The following is a 25,765-nucleotide window of genomic DNA, read 5'->3' as shown; positions in this document are numbered from 1 at the left end:
TTCCTGGTGGGGTGGGGGTGGGGTTAAAAAAGATAAAGAGGGTGACCTGAGAAAGGGCTGCTAGAGGCAAGTAGAAACAATCTACGTATCAACTAGAGATGATTATACACCCACCACAAATGCTAAGATAAAGAAGACTAAGAACCACAAATGTTGGAGAAAATGTGGAAGGACTGGAAGTTTCATATTGTTGCAGGCATGTGAAATGATACAATCCTTCGGGGGTGGGGGTGGGGGGGATCTGGCAATTGCTTATTAAACTAAACACACTCCTACCTAGGACCCAATAATTCCATTCTTAGATGTTTACCCAAGAGGAATAAAGAAATATGTTCGCAAAAAAATGTGTACAAGAATGTTCACAGCACTTTATTCACAATAGTAAAAAAAAAAAAAAAAAAAAGAAAAAAAATCAGAAACAGCCCTGGTGTCCATTAACAGAAAACTGGAAAAAACAAATTGACGCATTCATACAAAAGACTGGTCAGCAATAAAAAGGGATGAATCACTGGTACATGCAAAGTGAATTAACTTCAAAAACACGGTGAATGAAGGAAGCATTCCACTTTGTATGATTTCATTCATATAAGGTTTTAGAATGGGCAAATTTAATCTGTGAGGCAAAATAATCAAAACGGTAGTTAACCCCCAATAGGTGTGGTGAGGATTGACTGGGAAGGAACGGGAGGAAACTTTCCGGAATGAGTGCTATGTTCTAAATTTTGAAAAGGGTTTGGGTTACGCAGATGTACACATTTGCAAGAACTCAGCAAATTTATATTTAACATTTGTGCATTTCACTGCATGTAAATGTACATCAAAAATTTTAAAAACTGAACATTAAACTCCATTTAGTGGTATGCATGTTGAGGTATCAGGGGGAAGTATACTGAGGTCTGCAATTTACTTTGAAATGCATCATAAAAGTAACATGGACAGATAGTAATAAAACACGTAAAATTTAGAATCCATGAAGTTGGTGTTTGGGTATTTACTGTAAAATTCTATCAACATTTCTGTATGTTTGAAAAGTTTCATTATAAAATGATGGAGAAAAGCCCTCAGTTGGTCTTATCTTTCTAATATATATCCTTTGCCTATAATAAATTATTCCTTCTGTAAGATTCTGTAGCAACACAGGGACCAGAAATTAGCCGCAGAATTTTCCCTAGAATTCTAAAAGTTAGATACATATGTAGACATGGTTAAGAAAGGTAAGAAATACAAAGATTATTAAAAAGGAAGTCAAATTAACTTATGAATCATTACCAATACTGGTGTTCATTATTACCACAAACAGGATGAGAGTACCATATTTTGTACCTTTTTAAAAAACTACTTTTAACTACTGAATGAAGAACCATCATTTATGTCAAGTTATATATGTGAATAGGCCAACTGTATTTCATCCAAACTTTGTCCAAAATTTGGATATCCAGACATCATTAAAAAAACACTAAGTATTTTCTTGTACCTAATATTATCATTATTGGTATGCTTTATATGAGATAAAGTAACATGATTTGCTTTTTGAGAGCTTTGGAGGAAATCTGGCATAAGTTTGTGTCAAAAGAATCTGGATGTGTTTCCTTTCTCTGCACTTATTAGTTGTGGCAAAGTAACTTCTATAAGCCTCATGATACTCATTTACAAAATGTGGGGGGATAACAGTAGTTTCACACTTCATATGGTTATTCTGAATGTTGAGTGAACCATTTCATTTTACATGTTGTCACAGTGACTGGTACATAGAAAGCAGTCAATAAATGTAAGTTACCATTTAAAAAATACGTACAAGAAACAAAACATTCAGTTGGTGGAAGAATGTCAAGTACCTTAATTTGTTTAAATAGAACATCATCTCCTCACTAGGCAGTTCAAACAGCAACTACAATAGGATTCGTTTTGTTTTCTCTCAGAGTTGAGAGAAACGTTTTCGAGTCAAAGAAGGATAATCTTGCTGCCTCGATACTGTGAGAACACAGCATCACAAGGAGTGAAATGTAGCAATACGCTTCTCATCAGCTTAATATCTAGACCGGCTGGAAGAAGCTAAATTGCTTCCCTCAGTTTTGCATTAAACACTCAGAAACGTTGCCCATAATGTTTTATGCCTATCAGTAGTGCCTGTTAGGTAGGCGGGCCACACCACTGAAGACTCTAAAAGAGTCAGGCAGAGAGTGGGGGTTGAGGTGGGGCCGGGAGGATATTAACTGCCACGTCCCTCCACCCCAAGAGAATGGCGGCGTCATGGCAGGCAGGTGGCGGAATGAACAGCTGCGATGCCACTATGGGGGGCTGGGACACCCACACTTTTTTGGGAAGCGTGCTGTACTGTCTCCTGCTGTGTGTGTTATCTGTAAATTTCCCACATTCTTTACTATCTTCTGTATCATTTGTTATCTTTTTATCAACCATCTTGTTAAAAGTCATGCAGCCCACATTCCCACAAAATGTTAAAATCAGCTGAACCTAAATAGGAACAGCTTGTCCTTCCAGTTGGGGCATAACCCTTCTGTTTGTTACAGTGCCCACAACTGACCTCCCCCTCCCCCCCACCGTGGTCTTTTACACTGAGGTGAAAGTGTCCGGCTGATACGGGATAAGGATCCTGGTCTAGTCTGACTTTAGCAGTGGTGAAACATGCGGAGTTTCTCAGTGGTCAGTTCATACCTAGACTAGAAGTATTCTAGCCACCCACCCACTCCTGCCCCCAGCCTAAAAAGCAGCCAAGAATCTGAGCTAATTCTCAGATGCCTTTCTGAGCAGATGAGTTCCTATCATTTCATTAAAAGAAGAGAGTGCCTTAAATGAGATGTGGAAACTCAATAAACCTCTTCTTAAAAAAATCAAACAGGACTGAAGTCTTAACCTTTTCTGAAACACTCTTGGAAATGGAGAATAGGCTTTCAGCTTTTACATAGCACTGCATCTGCTTTGAAACCCATACAACACTGGTTTCTTTCTTTTCTCTGGTATTTTAATCTATTCCCTCTTACTGGACTTGTTTTTCAAGATGTAAATTCATTGGGCATGACTGTTTAGCTATAGCTAGTGTCTAATTGGAAGTTTGGGGCAATATCCAGTACATCATAATTATTCAACTGCTCTGTAACCACAATCAGGTCTCTAAAATGCTCTGAAAGCTTCAAATATTATATTAAATATGCATAAAACAAGAATGGATTTTTCCAGTAGTAGAGATATAAGGATTAGAACTAATATATGAAGATAGTTATACCTTGCTCACAAGGTAATCACTTCTACTTGCCCAAGTGGTTATTACACTTAAGGTCAGACGCAAAAAGATTTATCTTTGGCCACATATAAATATTTTCTGTTATTCTAAAACGTTAGCAATCTTACCTATCGCACAAAAGATAGTTTTAGGTTTGTTCCTTGTATTTCTTTTAAATTTATGGACTCTGCTACTAATTTCTTGATGTCTGGAATAGGTTAACACCTTTTTCTCCTCAGCACTGTTGATCATAATTAGCTTGACATTTATCTGCAAACTTCAAGGGCAGAAAAGGGCAGAATTCACATCATTCTTAACATGGGGTCAGGCCAAAACCAAAGGGAAAACTAAAGGGTTTTAATGCAAATTATCCAAGCTACAATCCCATATTTTAACCTTAAATTTGATTCAGCAATGATTTTCACTGCTGTTTCCTCCCCTTCTATTTTTACTGGTTCTTCTTTTGAGGCTGAATCAGAGAAATGTGCTGAACGTGTGGATCTCAGCAACCGGATTTCTCAAACAGGAAGCAAAAAGAAACAATTTTCTCCCATGACTTATATCGCTTTTATTTAACAATCTGACGAATGATTATCTGAGTTCAAGGATTATATCTATATTGGTCCTAACAAAGAAGCAAAAATACTGGTTTCACAACTAAGCCAGAGTCAAAAGCCTTTTCTAGCTAATCAGTCAGTCCCCAAGCTAGTAGGAATTGAGACTTTATCTACTCTTCCACAAGGAACAGAACTGGGGGGATCCAGGATACTTTCATCTTATTGCATAGGTATGAAAATACTGCCTAAGCAGAACTGGGAAACTTACCAAATAAACAGAATGGTGAAATGAGTACATTCTTAGATATATTCAGAGCTAAACAGGCTACATATCAGGAAAAATTTTCACTTAAATTTTGCTTGGAATCTTTTACATTAGTCTGTGATAGAAATGTAAATAACCAATGGGAACACCAAGCCAAGAGAATAAAACCATGGAAGAAAAGATCATCTGAGAACTAGAACCAATTCCTAACGCTACATATAAATATAAACATATACATATATACACATATATGATTAAAAAAACATGATGACACATTTTTGGCTCAAAGGTATTATTTCACATTATGGATCTCATTTCTCACCCTAAGGCAAAGTTTGGTATACAGGATGGAGCATTTCTTTCTGAATCCTTTACGTCTTTTTTTTTTTTTTTTGGTCTCTACTGCATCGTCTTACCAATCAAAATTCCATACCATCCTTTAAGAACCATGTTTAACACTTCTCCATCAGTAACCTTCTCCCAACAACTGGCACCAATTTGTTTTTCTGTGCTCCCCAACACCTGATATTTGCATCACCACCTAGCTAAAAGCTCTAAATGCTAGACTTCTTGGGATGTCATTCTAAAAAACTCTCTCCATAAAATGAAGTCCTTACCACTTGTATGGCAATAATTTAAAAAAGAAGTCACAGTCATGTGAGGTCAATACAAGATGTTTTCTAGAAAATACTGGAGAACTTGCTACACAGATAACAGAGAGGAGGACTGAACATAGTTGCTTGGCTATGTGGCTAAAAGTCTCATGAGTTACATCTCAAGTTTTAAAAGTATCTCACTCCTTTTCACAACTTCTGTTTGTTGTTTCTTCTTCGCCAGGGTCACATACCATCTGGTAAACGTAGCAGCTGAAGACCCTGCTGGGTTTCTGTTCTATGTGTAGTACCAAGTCTCTGTCAAAGTAGACTTCATGGCTGTATGTCTGGAATGAAAACACAGCCAAATGAAATCTCCTTTTCACACAGCCATATTCACAACTGTGTCACTAAAATGTCATAGCACCTATGCTAGAGATCTTCAAATATATACATGGAAGCAAAACAGTTGCTAGAAATAGTTTATTGTCATTATTTATGAACATGCAGATTCCTTATGAGGCAGGCATTACATGAAATGTTGAACATAAAAAGAACCCTGGTCTTAGGAGTCGGAACACCTGGATTCCATTGCCTGTACTCTATCTCACTGTGTGACAGTGGGCAAGTTGCTAAACCTCTCAGATATTTGATAAAACAAATGATTGGATAAAATGGCAGCTACTCTTCCTTATAACTTTTATATTCTATAATAATCAAAAAAGTAAACAGATATTTCTGAGAGTGCCTAGAAACCCTACATGCTTAGATATCATCTCTTAAATAACTGGGGGGATTCAACACAGTACGCTTCTATTTTTAAAAATGTTATCAAACTTATAAAATGTGAGAAAACCTAAGACTATGGTAAGGAAATAAACAGCATGTCTCAGAATAAAACATAAAACTTTATCTTTAGGGCCTCCAGAAAGGAGGCGTCCTCTAGTTCCTAGGGAAGGAAGGTTTAAGAAGTACTCGTTTTTGTCCGGTCGGATGATACCTCTTTGATGTGGTCATTGGCACAGGCGAGCCTGGACTGACATGAACACAGTAGCACGTGTTTCAATGAATGTCACCTATGAAGAAAATTCTTACAACTTTGAATTCCACGGACTCTACTCACCACATCCCATGACTCCTCTAGTGGAATGCTTTTAAGTAAAGTTCCGTATTCATTACAGTGGAAATCCAGGTGAGCTTTTCCTTCAGCATCGATTTGGGTAACAGCTACCACAGAAAGCAAATCCAGCTCATCTTCGTAGTCCACAATTTTAAAAGTCTTAGGGAACGGATGGGTTAGGTAGAGGAAAAAGGGGCAAAATCCAGTTATCCACTTAGGATTATTCCTGTTCATAGTTTAACTCTTCTATTATCTTTCTATTTTAAGAATGTGGAAAGAAGAACGAATGGGTGAGAGCATAAGTAGAAATGTGTCTCTACTTTTATGCCTACTAAAAGTCACAAGATTCTGAAGACTTAAGCAGCATCCCACAGATTCTAACAGACTCAAGTCTATGCAGATCTTGGCCAAAGTATTATTGAAATTCTCTATTATGACAGCAACCCAGAACTTCTCCAAGTTCCAAAGAGGTGTTCAACTGCTGCCTCTGACGTGTGTGTTCACTGGTTCCCAGATAGTACTAAATATATGCAGCTCAGTTCTGAAACCTAAAAACTACCTACTGTGTCAGAAGAGTCTTACACCAGAAAATCACAAGTCATTTCAGGAAGAACTGATGACCTATCACATACTATTTATGACTCTCTTTGCCATCTTTTTTTTTTTTTTTTTTTTTTAACTCTTTTTGGTTCTCTAAAAAAAAGTAAAAATGGCTGCTTACACTTGAGGAAGAATATTAACTAGGAACTGAAATCCAACCCACAGAACAGAACTGGGATAAGAGATATTTCTTGGAAATGACTAATGATGGTAAAGACTTACAAGAGAAAAATCTAACCTCAGAACTCTGTTTAAAGAAGAAAACCTGGGACTCCAATAGCCTCACAGGGGAAGCAGATCTGTGCCAGCCATCCGAGGATGGGCTACAGGAAGGCACATTTTGGCAGGCACAAGTTTCTTTTAACCACCACATACTAATCCTTCACTTACATTTGGTAAAACTACTTTTTAATCCACTTATATCTTCTGCCTTTACTACCCATAACATAAAACTTTATCAGATTTATTATACATGGTTCCTTTTTATTTACTTTTTTGCCTTAATATTACCTTGGTCAAACTTCAAAGAGTGACTTCTTGCCTGGGTGTCAGTGATTTTATAGCCTTTAGTTACAATCCCTTTTGGTTTTTCCTTTGCAGGCTAAACCTTGTTTTCTAAGCTCTTGATGGAGACTATCTCTCTTTTTGCTATCACCTTCTCCTTGTTAATTATTGTTGCCATATATATATGGCATGCAGCCACATACTTTTTGGAGTGCAGCCACATACTGGGAAACCTCTAACCTTTGAAAAAGATTTTCAAAAACTATCCTTAGAAGGCTACTCTAATATTTCTACCTAGAAATGGTCACAGAACGAATACAATTATCTGGTCTAAATAGACTCTGTATTCATGCAATGGTTATATATTCAAAGCATTATCACTGCCAGTTGATTTCATAAGAACTTTCAGTGCCTCTTTAAAAGAAAAGGATAAAAATGTATTAGCTCAGTGACTGGCGATGTCAAGTTCAGGCCACAGGCTGAACTAATTTACCACACCCTCACACCCTTCTTCCCTGGCCCACGATCATTAATAAACATATCTGTATCTTGTAAAGGAAAAGCCATAAAGTCATCAGGATATATTTCCCTACAAAGTGTGCACGTTAAAAAAAAAAAAAAAGAAAGAAAGAAAACGAAAAAACCCTGTATATATTAACAAGCAATAAGCTAGTAGTGTTTTCAAATTATTTTGGCTCTATAAATCTTTCTGCAAACAAAATCTTATGAATAATTCTAATATGAGAAGAGCAGATGATGGGGACGCATTGGTTGAAATAGCACGCACAATCCTACCAACGAAGTCTGTATGGAACTGCTCACCCCGAACCTCTACCCCAGAGTTTGGGAAGCATAATTTAAAAACCATAGGGCTAGTACACACTCATTTGGTTTGCTATGTCTGGCTAAAGTAATACCTCTTGTTCTGGGTCATCATCCAGAAGGTTAAATTTTTTTTTCACCACCCGTCCAGAAGCTGTAACAGTGAGTAAATTTTCATTCTATCATATGGAGACAAATAAAAAGATATGATGAGTCCTATCATGTACAGCAAATAGCAAAATTGTATTAAATTTGGTTAAACAATCAACCCTTCTCCAACACCCATAATTCTTTCTTCTAGTGAGAAAATTCTAAATCAGATTTCTGATCCTCCTATTAGCAAAAATACTTTACTATCATAAATTAATGGATAAAATACCAAAAGCAGTGGATCTGCTTTTAGAAATTTCTCTCCACATAATTTTCTTCATGCTCTTAATTTGCACACTAAAAGAAAACAACTACCTGGAGTTAAAGCATGGTATGTGATTTCTGATTCATATTTAACCCAACTGACTCCAAGTTTGCACAATTAATTAAACCCAAAGGTCGATAACTCATCAATAAAAACTAAAAGAGAAACCCAGAAAGGAAACAGAAATTAGCAAAAGACAGCTTAATGTAACCAACTCTTTTCAAATCTCAACTGTGCATAAGGCTAAGCCTAGCTCCCTATGCAGACAAAAACACTCAGATTTCTACAGGATCGTGCTGTTCTTTTCAGCCACACCAAAAGACAAACACATTTGCATACTATATTCTCAAATAGAAAGACAGTGATATACAAAGAATTTTAAAGTACTCCTGTCTTACTTTGTTCTTCTCCCTGTTGGCCAAAATGACAAAGTCTTCAGAGATCTGATGCTGGGCACTATTATTTTCTACTTCATTTAGCTTTAAAACTCTGAAAAGAAAAAAAGATTCTAAGAACCTAAGACCTCAACACACCATCAAAGTGGTAAAGTTGAACTACTGAAATAAAACTTAACAAATGAAAAGTACAGTAACAACACTGAGTTAGTTCTCTCCTCCTGAGTAGTCTGAAATGTTCATGTCTGATCACTTAAGTGTCCAGAAACTCCTTCAAATTCAGAGATTTTGTTAGACAGAAAAACCTGTGACAACAGGTACTCCTTCAGCTTCCTCAGGCTTAAGCCATCTTTCAAACTGGCTTACTGAAAGTTACTCTTAAAGAACCTTATCTTTGTTGTCCTGCAACAAGTCTTTAATGTTTCAGTTTTAACAATGGCATTATACTAGATATTGGCATTTTTTACTTCTGAATCTATCATGAGATATTAATGACCAATACTCAGAGTTAACTATATGACAGATTGGATTTGGGGCACCTGGGGTTGCTCAGTCAGTTAAGTGTCTGACTCTTGATTTTGGCTCAGGTCACGGTCTCACAGTTTGTGAGTTTGAGACCCATGTCGGGCTCTGTGCTTCGGATTCTCCCTCCTTCTCTCCCCTCTCTCTCTCTGCCCTTCTGCCTCTCATCCACACACACACACACACACACACACACACACACACACACACAGTCCCTCTCTCTCTCCCTCCCTCCCTCCCTCCTCCCTCTGGCCCTCCCTGGCTCTCTCTTTCTCTCAAAATAAATAAATAAACATTAAAATTAAAAAAAGGGAGAGACTCGATTAGCAACTAAGCCTAAACTAAGAGTTTTCATAAAAGAGTAATATTTGAAAACTGCAATTTACTTAACACTTTTTTTTTGTAGGATTATATTTAAAGATTTGGGTTTTCTGAGTGCAAATGGCCTTATGGATCAAACTTATTAAGCAAGAGAAAATAAAATAATTTGCTCACCACCCACACAAATCTGTTCACAGCATTAACAAGCTTCAAAAGCACAATGTTATTAAAGCATAAAATCTAGAATGCAAGCAAAAAGAATAGCAGGGAGTAGCAGCCACAGTGGCCAGAGAGAGCCAGGAGGCTTTCTTTGCCAGAGACAAAGAAATCAGATTGTATTTTAAATTACTCAATTCATTATCTTAATTATTTAAAAGTGCCTATCTTTTAGAACCTGCCAAAAGGGCACACACTCTGTGGCTCTTATTTTCTTAAACTCAAAGTACTACTAAAAGGTGGGTAGAGAGGTGCCTGGGTGGCTCAGTGGGGTAAGTGTCTGACTCTTGATTTCAGCCCAGGTCACAATCTCACCAGTTTGTGAGATGGAGCCCTGCGTCAGCACAGAGCCTGCTTGGGATTCTCTCTGCCCCTTCCCTGCCCCTTCCCTGCTCGTTCACACGCACACACACATACACACACAAGCACGCACGCACGCTTTCTCTCTCTCAAAAGAAATAAAGTTTTTTTTTTTTTAAAGGTGGGTAGCAACAAACATTAAAAGTATGGTTTAATAAAGCTAAACTACAGATTTTAAGACTTTTTATAAAAGTTCATCATCTTATTTAATTAAGTCCCTTTATCATCTTTATAATCAATCCAGAGAAGTAGATTAATTATCATGAAGCATGAGGAATAAATAAGGCAGACAATACCTTTCTTACTCAACAAACTTACGGAGCACCTACTCTGTGCTAAGCACTATGTTCAAGTGCTGGGGTTCTAAATATCAGCAAAACAGACTCTTTCTCTGTCATTATGGAGTTGCTGATTCTAAAGCTAGATATTTAAACAGATGATCACATAGATAACTAATTAAAATTGCTGTGTTAGAAGAACATGACACAGTGGGTGCAATGAAAATGTGATGGGGGAGCGAATTTAATGAGGGGTCTCAGGGAAGGACTCTGCAAAAAAAGGATATTGAAGCTGGGGCATGAAATATGAATAGAAATGAGGCAGAACAGGGAGGGGAAACACATTCCAGAGGAAACAGCCCCCAGCTTTCTGAAATGACGGCACTGCTGAAGTAAACTGGGTGGGAGGATGATCTTCCAGACCATACTAAGTATGCTGGTCTTTATCTCAGGAACAAGAAGCCATAAGAAGGTTAAAGTAGAATCCATTTAGTTAGGTTTTTGTGTTTGTTAATATTCCTAAAAATCACTCTCACTGCTGAGAAGAAAATAGACTTAAAGAGTGCAAAAATAATTCTTGGAGTCCAGGAGGTAGCCTATTAATATAGTCCAGGCTAATGATGACAATGGTCTGACCAACATGGTGACAATGGCCAAGGGCAGGAAGAGGAGGATTTAGGAAAATTTAGTAATACAACAACAACAAAGGATTCACAGGATATATGGTGCAGGTGTGTGTGTGTATGTATGTGTGTGTGTGTATGTAAGGGACAGGGAGGGGGTGAGCAAGAGGGAGAGAGAGAAAGGGAAAGAGAGAGAGAGAGAGATGGGGGGCAATGTACATGAGTATATGTATATGAAAAGTCAAGACTATATGCATATGATGAAAGAAAGACAAGAAGGTAACAAAGTGTTAAGAATAATTCCAGATTTTTGGCTGAGCTTAGATGAGAAATTTGGGCAAGGATATAAATTTTGGAGTTTTGGTGTACACATGATCTTTGAAGCCAAAGGAATAAATAGAATCATGCCGAAAGGGAATGAAGAGTGAGAAGAAAATAGGGTCTAAATCCTGAGGACATGTAACAATTAAAGTCTGGAAGACTTCCTCTAGAAGAGGATGACCATGAAAGGACATGAAGAAAGACACATCAAAGAGGGAGGGAAATATTCAGGAGAACTGTGGTGTCGGGGAAGCCAAATGAAGAGTATTTCAAGGAAGGAAAGGTCACCTGGATGTAGATGTGGGTCAACAAAACAAGGTTCACTTCAAACAACTCCTGCACTAAAGCTATCTTTTACACCAAAAACAATCATCTCTCATTAATCCTAGAGAATTAAAACCTGATGAAGACAAGCCAATCTGAATCTCCTTTTACCCATATATCATCCACCAAAGAATTTATTTAAATGTAATATCTACAAACAGTAATGAGGAGGCTGAAAGAATAAAGTCAGGTTCTCTGAGGAAGCAACCTACAACAAGCTAATTATTTCTGTAATTGGGTCAGCAGTGAGCTGGCAAAAATAAACACGCCAATAAATGCTTCCAAAAGCTACTTTTCGCTTTAAAGCAACTAATGAAAATACTCACTTGAAGGGCACCTGGGTGGCTCAGTTGGTTAAGCATCTGGTTCTTGATTTCAGCTCAGGTCATGATCTCAGGGTTCATGAAGTCAAGCTCTGCATCAGGCTCTGCGCTGCTGGTGTGGAGCCTGCTTGGGATTCTCTCTCTCTCTCCTTCTCTCTCTGTTCCTCCCCTACTTGTGCTCACTTGCTCTCTCTCTCTCTCTCAAAATAAATAAGTAAACTTAAAAAAAAATTAAAAAAAATACTCACTTGACCTGATTGGGGCCAACATGTATTATTCTACCAGAAGCATCAGGATGAAAATAGATCCAGTCAGATTCTAGAGAACAACATTCCATTTCTTGGATCCCATTTTTTGCCTAAAGTTGGGGAAAAAATATTGAAAATAAAGATTAAGGGAGAATAAAATAAGTTTTCAAATCTAACATCAATGATAGATCAGTAAATCAAAGCTACAGGGAAAAGAAAATATCAACAGTTGAACTGGGATATGCAGAAGAACTGAATTGGGGCAGTCATACTTGAGAAATCCAGAACATCTGCTCTGTACCATACAGTTTGCCTCACAAATAACAACCTAACAGTAATCCAATCTCAAGCATCTGTTTTGTGTCAGACATTGCGGTAGATGTTTTAGAGCCATTTCATTTGATTTTAACAATACTCAAAGCACATGTGACTACCCCCATTTTGATGAGGATAAAATCACAAAGAGGACAAATCATTTGCTCAATGTTTTGCAGCTGCAAAACAGCAGCTCTGACTCCAAAGCCCAAGGACTTTCCATTATATAACTCTGTATAATTATGCACATGCAGTCCCCTACAACTTCTTCTTCCCTTGCCCATCCCTAATAAACTGTCAAAAGGCGTGCATAGCGCACAAATAAATATGCAACCCAATCTAAAATCTCAGAAACAGGTCACATAATCTTTTTGGATAAGTCAGATGTTAACCTCTAATAATGAGGAAATGGTCTAATAGCCTTTTAGGTCTGCTTAGCCTTTTAGGCAAGGAGAGATTTATTTCATGGCAGGACATTTAGACATTAAAATAAAGAGAAGTTACCTCCGTGATATATGATCACATATGTACATAAATGTTTTACCTTATACAAAGGAGCACTGGGACTAATACCAGCATGGATACATTAATTTCATTTAATTTCTTTTAATTTTTCCAACACAAAATGAAGTGATACCACCTTTCCTATTAGATACTCATATTTTTGAAATATTAACTTACTAATTTCACTAGCATATACTGACAGGATACTATGTCTCAAGTATCACACTAGGTGTTCATACCACACATGAACTAAACATAACCCTTGCCGTCAAAATCTCATTATCAAAAAGGGAGGCAGAAACACAAACAGAACAGAAAAGAATAAGACGGTGTAGAAAACAAAGTGATCAAGTCACACACAGGATATTATCAAGCATTCAACCCAAGTGAGCAGAATTTCAGGATGAAAAAAAGAGCTTGAAGTAAGCCTTAAAGGATGAGTACAAAATGGCTACAAGAGATGGCAAAATCTGAAGCACAAAAATGTTACTCCATACAACATGTGTGTGCATACACATGAATAAAAATTTTAATTCTGGCTCCTAGAAAATATGCATGGTGTCCAGTCATGAGACTAGAGAAGTAGGTGGGGGCTACCTTTTTGAATTCCATGCTTAAAAAAAAAAAAAAAGGAATTTAACACATATTCTGTACTAGTGCATGTTTTAATTTTTAAGGAATTTTTATAAGTATCCTAATAATTTCTAATAGGAATGGTGGTATTATCACATTGTATATACATAAGAAAATCAATGGAATTAAATACCTTGTTTGCTACCACTAAAATTAACATATCCAAGATGGCATTAGCTCCAGATGTCCCTTTAATATCAAACATGCACATACTATACATATCTTTCCTTAGACGATTCTCTTCATTGTAATAACTATAACATGCAAAAGAAATACTATCTTTTAAATACAAGACAGCATTATTACCAGCTTCTGCAGTTTTTATTATGTGCTTGAATGCTAGATTTTAAAGCTCAGTTTAATAGAAAGCTATGAAACATTTTCTGAATTCTTCAGTTTGGCTGCATGTGTTTTTGGGTAATCTACTCTTTTGACTGACAGATGGGGAAGTAAAGGGCATATGCATCCTTAAATTAATGTCCTTACCAGAAAGCTGTCTGGCAAAAGGATTGAAAACTTTCCCTGGATTTGGCAATTAGTTATGAATATGTTGAAATACAGATTTGACTAGATGTTATAATCAGTTATTACAGGACAGTACTTGATAGACATGCTTGGTATAGATGCTGGAAGCCATTTTGTGTGTGTGTGTGTGTGTGTGCACATGCACGTGCACACACACACACAATAATATATATTATCTGTTCTTATATAAAAAGAATATCTAGAATTGTACGGGGTTTGACAGGATGGAAAAGTTAAGTGAAAGAGGGCTATGACAGGTCCTGGTGGTTGAAGAATGTTCACTGGCTGAGAGGTGAATAATCAAATCACAGACTTGTCATGACAGCCTCTATCTAGAGAGGCCACTGTAAAAGAGGACGTCACTGGAGCTGCCACATGTGACAGGTAAATGAGAAAATGGAAGGGAACAATGTTCCGACAGAAGGAAACTAGAAGACACTATACATAGTGTTCCCTGGTGGCGACATCAACAGAAATAGATAACTGGACCCAAGACTATGTTGATCTTCAGTGTGGTGTAAGGAGGCCTGTGACTCTAAAAGCCACTGAATCGAACAGTGACTGATTGAGCACGGTCCTGGAAGAGATAGATATGGAATAAGTGGAGTCTGCTTCAGAAAAATTAAGTTCATCTCATATATCAGGAGGTTCCAGAAATAAACTACACTAACTCAGCAATAGAAAACAAAGATGGAACCCCTCTACCCATCATCACTGTGCATTCACTCTTTGGCACTTATCTTAATTACTGTACATTAACAGACTGCATTTTACTTATCTACATGTGTGCTTTAGACAGCATAAGCAACTTGAAGGAAGGAAGGTGTCCCCAGCCATGCCTGGCCCACATTAGGCACTCTTTAAATTAAATTAAATTAAATTAAATTAAATTAAATTAAATTAAATTATAAATCAATGCCTAAATCATTTTCAAAAAGAAAATAAAAATGAATTCAAGGAGTAGAAATTTCTATTGTCTTATCATGTCTTATCATTTCTTCCTATTCTGCCATAAATAAAGTTCTTGAAAATTCAAAGTGTTTCAGTGCTTACATTGTGACCAACAGAGTTCTACCTGGTTCTGCTCTGGAAAGCAAATAGCAGCAAACCACGAAAAAACCAGAACCAACTACACATTCCACCAGCAAGTTCAGAGGCAGCCTGAACATATTGCAACGATAATTCCCACTATGGAGCTTGGGAGATGTGTTGCACGAGATCCCATGAGAAATCTTTGGTCACTAAGTATTTTCAAATGTTAATGTTTTTAAATGCTTGGTAGTATACACAGGCATTTGTTATATTCTTTGTATCCTTCTGTACCTAACATTGTTTACAAATTATTAACACAAACAAAAAGTAATTCTTAGGAATTCTTAATACAAAGTAGAAAATAAAGAATTTCTGATATACATTTACTACTAAAAAGTCTGATCACTCATGGTTTACCAAGGAATTATCTTTCAGGGCACAAATATGGAAAACTCCTTTCTGTTTCTTCTTATTAGGTGTGATGATATAGTGCCAAGGATGGCCTCCAATCTGGAAAGCATTCTCCAGGGAGGACACCTCAAAGAGCAGTGGTGGTGAGTCTGTAGAGATGGGCAAAAGGAATTTATTAGTTTCTCTGTTCTGGTAGCCTTGGAACATTCATGATGCATGCATCATCTATGAACTTTCATTAATGAGAAATTACTACATTTAAGAAATAAAATATAATCAGGAAAGAGCTGATTGCTAAGAAAAGAGAAAGCTGGTAGGCAACAAATGTTATGCAAGAAGTCAACTTTATGTTACACAAGCAGTCTTAAGATTTCCAGTATATAAGTGATATTAGTCATAATGAATGTAACCACTTAGGACAGGTCCTGTCACAGTGGTAGCTTTATTAAAGGATGGCGACTAATACGAGTATTATCTTTAGATAAGTTAACTAGTTTAGACATCTGTTTCCAGGGCATGTGTGACCTGCAGCTGAGTGGAGATAAAAAAGTGGACTGAAGGTGCTTATGATAGCAAAAAGTGACAAAGTACACCTAATAAAAACAGCACCATTTACTAGACATCTATGTATACGATTCTGAGTTAAACACAATTTCCAACTCTCATAAAAATCCTACAACATAATTAGGTCTAATAATTTCCTTCAGATGTGAGGAAGAGATCTTCCATATTCCAGACTAACAGGTTATACTTAGCAAATTTTATACGAGCAGTCTTAAGATTTCCAGTACATAAGTGATATTAGTCATAATGAATGTAACCACTTAGGACAGGTCCTGTCACAGTGGTAGCTTTATTAAAGGATGGTGACTAATACTAGTATTATCTTTAGATAAGTTAACTAGTTTAGATAAATCTAGCCATTCACTGTCTTGTAGAGACTAACACCATAAAAGAAATATCTGTTGGTGCTTTTTAGTTAGAATGTCTATTATGAAAAAGATAAGAGGGGTGCCTGGGTGGCTCAGTTGGTTGAGAATCTGACTCTTGATTTTAGCTCAGGTCATTAGTTGTCTTTAGGTCAACTAATTTTAAGTAGAGCAAAACAGATGCACTCTTACACCAGTGCATAAGTGGGAGGTACTACAGCTTTAGAATATCCCAAACATTCTGTTTCGGCAAGTGGTTACTTGGGACTCTTTCTTTACCCTTTTGCTTTTAGTGTTTAATCTTTGGTTATGAGGCCAACACTGCCAGTAAAGGGGCTTGCCTTAGGAAGACCCATTCACTCAAGAGCCCTAAGTTACATATATAAGTGTGTGCTTTGGGTTGCCAGGGTGGCTCAGTTGCTTAAGCTTCCAACTCTTGATTTTGGCTCAGGTCATGATCTCATCATTTTGTGAGATCAAGCCCTGTGTTGGGCTCTGAGCTGACAGCAGGGAATCTGCTTGGGATTTTCTTTCTCCCCCCCGCTCTCTGCCCTTCCCTTGCTTGTGTTCTCTTTCTCAAAATAAATAAATAATCTTAAAAAAAAAAAAAAAAAAAAAGAAGTGTGTGCTTTATTAGGCCTCTTCATAAGACACTTTACTACTGGGTCCTCTATATAGGAGAAAAATAATGAAAAGTGAATTCACAAACTGACAGTGCTGAGGAAGAGACAGGTATAAACATATCAAATATATTTAAAGTGCTTTTTTAAAAAAAGCTTTTAGGAAGAAAGTAATATTCTTAATATATAAAGAAGTCTTCTTAATGAGGAAAAATTGAACTCAACAGAAAACTCAGCTAAAAATGTTAGATAAATTATGAAAGAAATACAAACATCATATGTGATAATACAGTAGCTATGAAATGATGGTGGATGGCAAAAAATTATAAAAAAAAAGAAAAAATATAATTGGAGTTTGAATTTGGGGCTAAAATTTTAAGTAGGTATGTTATAGAGAATATAAAATAGGTATTAACACTAGAAGAAAATCAATGCAAAAAGATACACTTAAAAAGAAATACTTTTCTCAGCAGTTGCTAAAAATGGCCCCAGAGTAGCAGTGGGACTCTGCTAATCACAATTCTGATGGGTCCCCAGTAACCTGAAATTTTGATCTCTAATACTATTTTCAACTAGAGTCCTAGAAGTTCTCAGAGAGTAGCTGATTCTATGTCTTGTCATGAGGAAATTTTAAGATCCTTCTGAACCATCTAGTTGTTGTGATAAAGGATATTTATAGGATGGCAGGGTAGTATTAAAAGAATAACAGAGTCAGCAAAAGGGGCTCCTACTTGCTAGACTGTGAAAAGAGAGGCATGAAAAAGAAAATAATAATAATGATTACAGTGCTTTGAGTCTGTGAAAGGTCAAGCAATACTTCAGAGTTTTAATATAAATTGTACAAAATGTTGTATTGTTTATAAAAGAATAGCTAGAGTAATATTTTTCTGTAATTTTAAAATATAGGGAATATATCAGGGAAATGCAAATCAAAACCTCACACCTGTTAGAATGTCTATTATTAAAAAGATAAGAGGGGTGCCTGGGTGGCTCAGTTGGTTGAGAATCTGACTCTTGATTTTAGCTCAGGTCATGATCCCAGGGTTGTGGGATTGAGCCCTGCATCAGGCTCTGTGCTGAGTGTGGAGCCTGCTTAAGATACTCTCTCTCCCTCTCTCTCTCTCCCCCTGCCACCCCCCTCCCCCACTCACACTCTAAAATTAAAAAATAACAAGGTAAGAAACAATAGCAGTTGGAGAGGATGTAACGAAAAGGGAACTCTTGTGCGTTGTTGCTGGGAATGTAAATTGGTGCAGCCACTAAGGAAAACAGCACGGAGGTTCCTCAAAAAATTAAAAATAGAACTACCATATGATCCAGCAATTCCACTACTGGTTATTTACCCAAAGAAAATAAAATCACTAATTTGAAAAGATATATGCACCCCTATGTTCATTGGGGCATTATTTATAGGAGTTCCTAGAGACAGAAAACAGACTGATGGTTATCATAGGGGAAGGGGGTCAACTATATGATGAAAGTAGTAACTAGATTTACTGCAGTGGTCACTTTGTAGTGTACACAAAAATTTTAAATTTTTTTTTTTTTTTTAGGTGAAAGCAGAGTTTATTGAAGATATAGAGCAAACAGATACAGATGAACTGTCCGGGAGACTGAGAGAGGAAAGAAGCATGAGTCTCATCACTGCTTGGGGTCTGGGTTTTTTTATTGAGGATGGCAGTCTCGTGTACGTGTCCTCTCAGGCATCCAGGAAATGGTTAGAACAAAGATGAGGGCTCAGGTTCTCTTCCTAGGAGCCAGGGGGTCTTGGTGTGGAGACGTCTAGCTCTCGTGGCCTGCAATGCACATATGATAGCTTCGTCCAGTCATTCTCACCTGGGCCTTCCTTAGATGTCATTTATTCTAGAGCGTCATCAACTCCTCGTCCCTTACAAGAAGGGCTTAGGCTGTTTTCATTACAAGGCATGTGTAAAGTGGGGTAGAGATGCAGGTCCTAGCAGGAAGAGAAGCCAGAAAAGAAGCAAAGGGGAAAAAACCCAGCTTTTTCTCTCATGGCGTCCCCTTCAGTTTCCCTGTCTCATTCCCTGCTATGGGATTTTTATCGTCTTTATTCTTAAGGGGTGTTGAAGGGTGAAGGTCTCATCTCCTGTAGCTTCTTCAGGCTGAAAGGGATTGCAGGTCCTACCTAATGGGAGGCATAAAAATCCTGAGCTATCTCACTAAAGGAAGGGCTCCTAGTTGCAGATATTTTTGAGTTGGAGGCATGCGTGAGGTCTCATCATAAGAATAGGATGTTTCCTACAGTCATCATTGAGATAATTTGTCTGACATCTTTACGCAGAGCATGTAGCAACAATAGTCCCCATAATAAAAAAGACTAGCATAATTACTATCATAGCTAGTAGAAGAAGTGTTTTCCACCAAGACTATCCATGTCCGCTAAACCAGGAAGAAACCCACTCACTGAGAGAATGAGAAGAGTCAGACATTGCTTTAATTTGTGTGTGCATGTCTGCTAAAACTTTTGATAGAGATTAGAGTCATCTGGGATATATACATAACATTTAGTCTCAATATTAGCAGAAGTGCCTTCTTGAGCTGTAGTCAGGATATCAAGGCTTTGGAGGGCCACCTTTTGAATTTGTGGGTGACAGCATGTCGGGTTTGGCTAAAGGTGGCTACCATATGCTTGACTACAGTCTCTATTTGTAATTTTACAGGTATAGAGGTGGCTCCCGGGACAAATACGGCTAAGGAACAAAACCATCAAGAATTCCTCTTTGCCTGACGTCTGGCCTTAATAATATTCTAACTATGAAGAATCACTGGCAAGTACACCTGACACTAATCTAATGCTGTACATCAACTTTATCTCAATAAAATATAGGTAGCTAATCTTATATATTTCTTCTGTTAAATAAATGTTTGCTTTAACATTTACATGTTAAATGAAAATACAAGGTACAGAACAGAGTATACAATATACTACATTTGGTGTAAGAAAGAAGGTAGCATTTATTTATTGTAAAAAAAAAAATTTTTTTTAACGTTTATTTATTTTTGAGACAGAGACAGAGCATGAACGGGGGAGGGGCAGAGAGAGGGAGACACAGAATCGGAAGCAGCCTCCAGGCTCCGAGCCGTCAGCCCAGAGCCCGACGCGGGGCTCGAACTCATGGACCACAAGATTGTGACCTGAGCTGAAGGTGGACGCTTAACCGACTGAGCCACCCAGGCGCCCCAAGAAGGTAACATTTAAAGAATGCATATGCATGTTTGCTTATTTAAAAAAAAATTTTTTTTTTAACATTTATTTATTTTTGAGAGACAGAGAGAGACAGAGCACAAGCGGGGGAGGGGAGGAGGGAGAGGGGGACACAGAGTCCGAAGCAGGCTCCAGGCTCCGAGCTGTCAGCACAGAGACTGACACGGGGCTCGAACCCACAAACCATGAGATCACGACCTGAGCTGAAGTCGGATGCTTACCTGACTGAGCCACCCAGGCGCCCCTGCATGTTTGCTTATTTTTATGAAAAGAAACAACAGAGGGATAACCTAGAAACTAAAAACAATGATTACTTATAGGGGCAGGATGGAATTAGGGGAGGGAAGTAACAGAATGGAAGGGCTTTTATGGATGGCAGCAAAGTTTCTCAGACTATATCTTTTTACATAGTTTTGACCATTAAAACATACACATTTTACAACTTCAAGAATAAAGTCAAAAGGGAAAAAATAAACCTAAAATTGAAAAACTAAAACAAATGAACCTAATTACATAAAATTGGTAACCTAATGACACAGAAAAATAATTTCAAGCAACCTTTGAACACATTACTCTGATAGTACACTTATTGGGCTGTACACTAAGGACAAAAGGAACTGCAGAGAAATCTTAACCTTCACACTGTACTTTAGTTTTCAGTAGTAGCATTGATATGGCAATTTTAAGATTATCACATATATATTATAGGATAAAGTTTCACTAGGAATCAAGAAGTTCAGTGGGAGCCAAAAGAAATACAGATATAAAATCAAAGAAGAATTGGGGCTCCTGGGTGGCTCAGTCGGTTAAGCGTCCAACTACGGCTCAGGTCATGATCTCACGGCTCATGAGTTTGAGCCCCGCACTGGGTTCTGTGCTGACAGCTCAGAGCCTGGAGCCTTCTTCAGATTCTGTATCTCCCTCTCTCTCTCTGTCCCTCCTCCACGTGCATTCTGTGTCTGTCTGTCTCTCTCTCTCAAAAAAAAAAAAAAAAAAAAAAAAAAAGTTAAAAAAATCAAAGAACAATTAAATTTAGAAATACGAGAATGAACTAAAAGGTTTTTGTTTTAATATATTTCCCAGCTCTGTTCACCAAAAATAAAGACACCCAGCTGCATTGAGCACAACTAGATCTTGGTCTATGTTTTGGGTTGAAATGTGCCCCTCAAAAAGATATGTCGAACCCCTAACCCCTGGTATTGGTGAATATGACTTTATTTGGAAACAGGGTCTTTGCAGAGATCATGCTGGATAAGGGTGGGTCCTAAAACCCATGACTGGTGTTCTTATAAGGAGAGAGAGAGATTTGAAGACAACAGAGTGAAGAAGGCCCATGTGAAGACAGGCAGAGAGGGCAGCAATGCTGCCACAAACCAAGAAATGCCAAGGATTGTCAGCAACAACTAGAAGCCAGAAGAAGCAAGGAAGGATTCTTTCCTAGAGCCTTCAGAGGACCTGGGGTGGTCTCTGTCAATGCTTTAATTTCAGACTTCTAGCCTCCAAAGCTGTAAGAGATTAAATTTCTGTTGCTTAAAGCTATCAGTTTGTGGTGTTACAGCAGTCCTAGGACACTAACACAGTCAATGAGGGTGTTCTCTCCTTGTCACATCGAGGACAAGGAAAGTAAAAGGTAAACCTAGGATACATTATTGTTCCAGAAGAGCAAGGGAATTCCCCAAGACTCTTGGGGTATGTCAAAATGGAGTTCTCACTGGCCAAATTTGGGGCAATTTGAACATCATGAAGAATAATGACTGTAACTATATAATTTTGTGATTATATATGTGTGCTGACCTCTAAAATATTTTGCCACCTTGGACGTGACTAGTAACACCAAATCCTTGCTTGAATACTGATACTTAAAGAGAAAGAGTAAGTATTTACCTTGACTTTTTAGGAGGAATTACAGTTCATCCCTAGGTGATGAGTGGAAGTTTTTATTTACAGAAAAATGTCAGTTATTAAAGGTAGAAGGAATGACAGAATCTTTTCAAATGGCCATTCTGCCACCCACAATGACATAATTGATTCAAGCATTACTAGTTATCTGTAATCACAGAAAATTAAAAACAACCTAAATGTCCAAAGCAGTGAACTGGCTCAACAAATTCAAAGTTCATCCATAGAATGATACACAGGTCAAGTTCTTAAAACTTCAAGGATCTGTGTGTGTGGGTGTACATGCATACACATGGAACCACATTTTGGTGAAGGTAATGTAGGCACCACATTCAAAAAGTATCACAAGATACATAATGAAAAATAAGTCTTCCTTTCATCTATATCCCTCAGAGGAAACTACTGTTTATCAGGTTTTTGTGTGTCCTTCCATATATTCCAAGCAAATCTAAAAGTATATGCTCATGTGTACATTTTAAACATGTGAATACAAATTCTTTATACAAATGAAGCTTTTTATGTACAGTTTTACACTCCTTTTTATCATTTATTAATATATATTGGGAATTGCGCTGCAACAATACAAAAAAATTCTTTCTTTGTAACACTTAAATTTATGATACGGCTAAACAATGAAATAATATTAGTGTCACCTATCAATTATACATTGTTCCTAACCACTTGCTATTAGAAATAATGTTACACTTGTACATTTGTCATTTTTGTACACATATGAATGTATCTGGTATAAATTCCTAGACATGGAATTGTTCAAGGAGTATATATATTTAAAACTTTGCTGCATATTGACAAACTATCCTCCACAAATGACTCCAACAATAAATGACTATAGTTTTATATAGTTTTATAGTCTTATATACTTCTATACTATACTTTTAACAACCCCATTAGTAACTTTTTGATAGCTGAAAACCTGAAAAGATGTATCTTAGGATAATTTTAATTTACATTTCTCTTCTCAGTGATGTTGGGCTTTGCCTTCTGCTAGTTAAATGCCAAGCAAGACTCAGTATCATTAGGTGTTCAGTTCAATGAATAACTGATAGATTTTGTCAATACCTATTCAGTAGCAAGGAATAAGCTATATAGAAGTAAAATGAATTGAGTTTATAATTAAATTATGAGAAAACACTGGATGATTACAATAAATAACTATTTATATGACCACTTATTTTTTAAGGTGAAAAAAATGCTACATAGTAGCCATACCTGTGATTTTAATATTACAAGGAATGCCAAAAGGAGCCTCTCCTACAGTTCCAGCAGTCCCACCCCATCTGCATGCACACCCTAAGTCAAGTTTCTGTTGCATGAACTAAAAACAAAACAAAACAAACAAAAACGGTGGCTTTAGCACCCACTTATTTGCTGTCTGGAGAGAGAAAAAATTAAATTCACATGTATCTGACAGAGAAAATGTCTTTATTTAAAGGGCCTTTCTATTTATCCTCCCACCCTCTTTTAAAGGTTACTTTGTCTTTCTGCATTTGCACAGTTTTGTAGAGTTGAAATCTACACAAGTGCCTTACTCTAAAGCATCTCATTAAAAAAAAATCATACCTCAGTCCAAAATTCAAGTTATTATAATATGGCAAATTTCAGGCTTCTGTACCTGTTCAATGATGGCTTGGAAGCTATAGAGTCTGACCAGTCCTGAGCTGTACATCACAATCAGTATCCCATGAGACAAGGTAGCATCTGTAACGTTCCCGAAAATCTGAGGGGAAAGGTAGATATCACCTGAGAAAAGACCAGAAGGCCAATCCTCTTGAGTGTTCACAGTGGTTTGTGCTTTGCTTAATATTCCGGTCACCACGACATCACTGCCGCCTAGTATTATAACTTAATTATAATTTAGAGACCTGAAGTTAAGGTGTCATTAGTGTGGTAGGCCACTGGAGTCTCAAACTGGAACACTAATGGCAGTGTAGCATATAACCTTCAAAATGATTCAGCAGCATTAATTTGCCTCATCCATTTGCTTTACAGTTTTGCCAATATCTTTTAATAGCAAATCCTATTCTGGGGCGCCTGGGTGGCTCAGTTGGTTGAGCGACCGACTTCAGCTCAGGTCATGATCTCACAGTCCGTGAGTTCAAGCCCCGCATCAGGCTCTGTGCTGACAGCTTGGAGCCTGGAGCCTGCTTTGGATTCTGTGTCTCCCTCTCTCTCTGCCCTTCCCCTGCTCATGCTCTGTGTCTCTCTCTCTCTCTGTCAAAAATAAACATTAAAAAAAAATTTAAAAAAACCCAACAAATCCTATTCTTCATGGACATAGGCATACACCGAGACCATCTAATTCTACCATACAGGATATGCATAGTAAATATAGAGACCTATTCTTCATGCTAAAATGTTCCTTATAAAGAGACAGTTTTTAGCTAGAAGGGAAAAGATTGGCTCTGAGAAAGTACTTCTAATGAGAAACAGCCAATTCCAGAATTTTATTATTACTTTGTTCTTTAAATATCTAACACAGCTAGGTGTTTTAGACATATAAAACCCAAACATGTTAAAGACCAAGCCAATACCTATAGAGACATTTAGACCGGCTAACCTTGAGTAAAGCTTTGGTTCTTTGTTCCCTTTCTGTTTTTGTTCTATGCAATGGATCCTGTCATAATCCTCCACAGAGCTCTGACAAAGAACTTGATTCTGTGCCTATTTTAATATTTACAAAAGCCAACATAGACAAATTTTCATAGCAATGAAAGAACAAGTAGAAATTAAGTGAAAATCTGTTTCTGTTTCTAATTACTTAGTGAAAATTTACTACCCCAATAAATAGCTTAAAGTACATTCTAAGCCAGCCCATGGGTAGTCTTTTATACATGGTAAGTGAAAGATACGCTTCAATTCCAACTAACCCTAATCAAAACCAAATCCCTCCAATGATTATTGTAGGCATGTAAAAATAGATAGAAACAATTTATGACTTAGCTAAGTGTTCATTCCTGTTTTGGACTGTAATAAGCATACACAATTACTTAATCCACGAGCACAAAGAAAACAATTAAATTCATAAGTTATGTTTTTTGTCATCTCTTAGAAGGATAATTATGCTTTCTTTGCTTTGATCTTGACTAGCTCATAATTTTTTATTGGCGGATCCTGGTTTCCCACTTTGAAAAAGAAGACTTGTGTAATTCAAACATATTTTCAAATAATGAGTGCTATAATAAAGTAGCCACTCTATTTTAAAATTTGGTTCATACTTTGGAGTCAACTCTAGTTTCTAATTCCAGTTTCTGCATTCACTTAGGATTTGGTTAATTTCCTAGTGGAATACACCATACATTACAAAGTTGTAAACTACTCAAAGTGCCTGGCACAAAGCCAAGAATGAACAAGTAATTGATACTATTCATTTGCCTTTATGTAGTTTAGTATACTATGCTTTTACAAAAATTTTTTAATATGTTCATCTTATTTGCTAATGACTATTAGCGGACTCTAAAGATCTGCTTCAGTAATACTTAATTAAAGACTAGTAGAATAGACCAATAAATAACTATCCCCCCAGACTAAGTAACAATTTTTAAATGGAAAGTAGAAGGCTATTGATTCTTTTACTCAAAGGAAGTATGTCCTTTCTTTCCTCCCAT

The 25,765-nt window shown here is 37.1% G+C and overlaps 1 protein-coding gene across 1 annotated transcript in view; it reads right to left on the bottom strand.

Moving 5' to 3' along the window:
• Positions 1-4,455: 4,455 nt before the first annotated feature.
• Positions 4,456-25,765, bottom strand: part of DCAF17 (DDB1 and CUL4 associated factor 17) — a 32,144-nt gene continuing 10,834 nt past the window's right edge. The window contains exons 7-14 of the mRNA XM_043577021.1: positions 23,773-23,877; positions 23,370-23,475; positions 15,472-15,614; positions 12,046-12,155; positions 8,513-8,603; positions 7,795-7,878; positions 5,777-5,932; positions 4,456-5,000 (exon numbers count right to left, since the gene is read on the bottom strand). Coding sequence (XP_043432956.1) covers positions 4,854-5,000; positions 5,777-5,932; positions 7,795-7,878; positions 8,513-8,603; positions 12,046-12,155; positions 15,472-15,614; positions 23,370-23,475; positions 23,773-23,877 — 942 coding nt within the window. The 3' untranslated portion in view covers positions 4,456-4,853. The remainder of the gene's footprint in view (positions 5,001-5,776; positions 5,933-7,794; positions 7,879-8,512; positions 8,604-12,045; positions 12,156-15,471; positions 15,615-23,369; positions 23,476-23,772; positions 23,878-25,765) is intronic.

Source organism: Prionailurus bengalensis, chromosome C1 (genome assembly GCF_016509475.1).
Source record: "Prionailurus bengalensis isolate Pbe53 chromosome C1, Fcat_Pben_1.1_paternal_pri, whole genome shotgun sequence".
Classification (NCBI taxonomy): Eukaryota; Metazoa; Chordata; class Mammalia; order Carnivora; family Felidae; genus Prionailurus; species Prionailurus bengalensis.
This window is presented reverse-complemented; position numbering and strand designations above follow the sequence as displayed.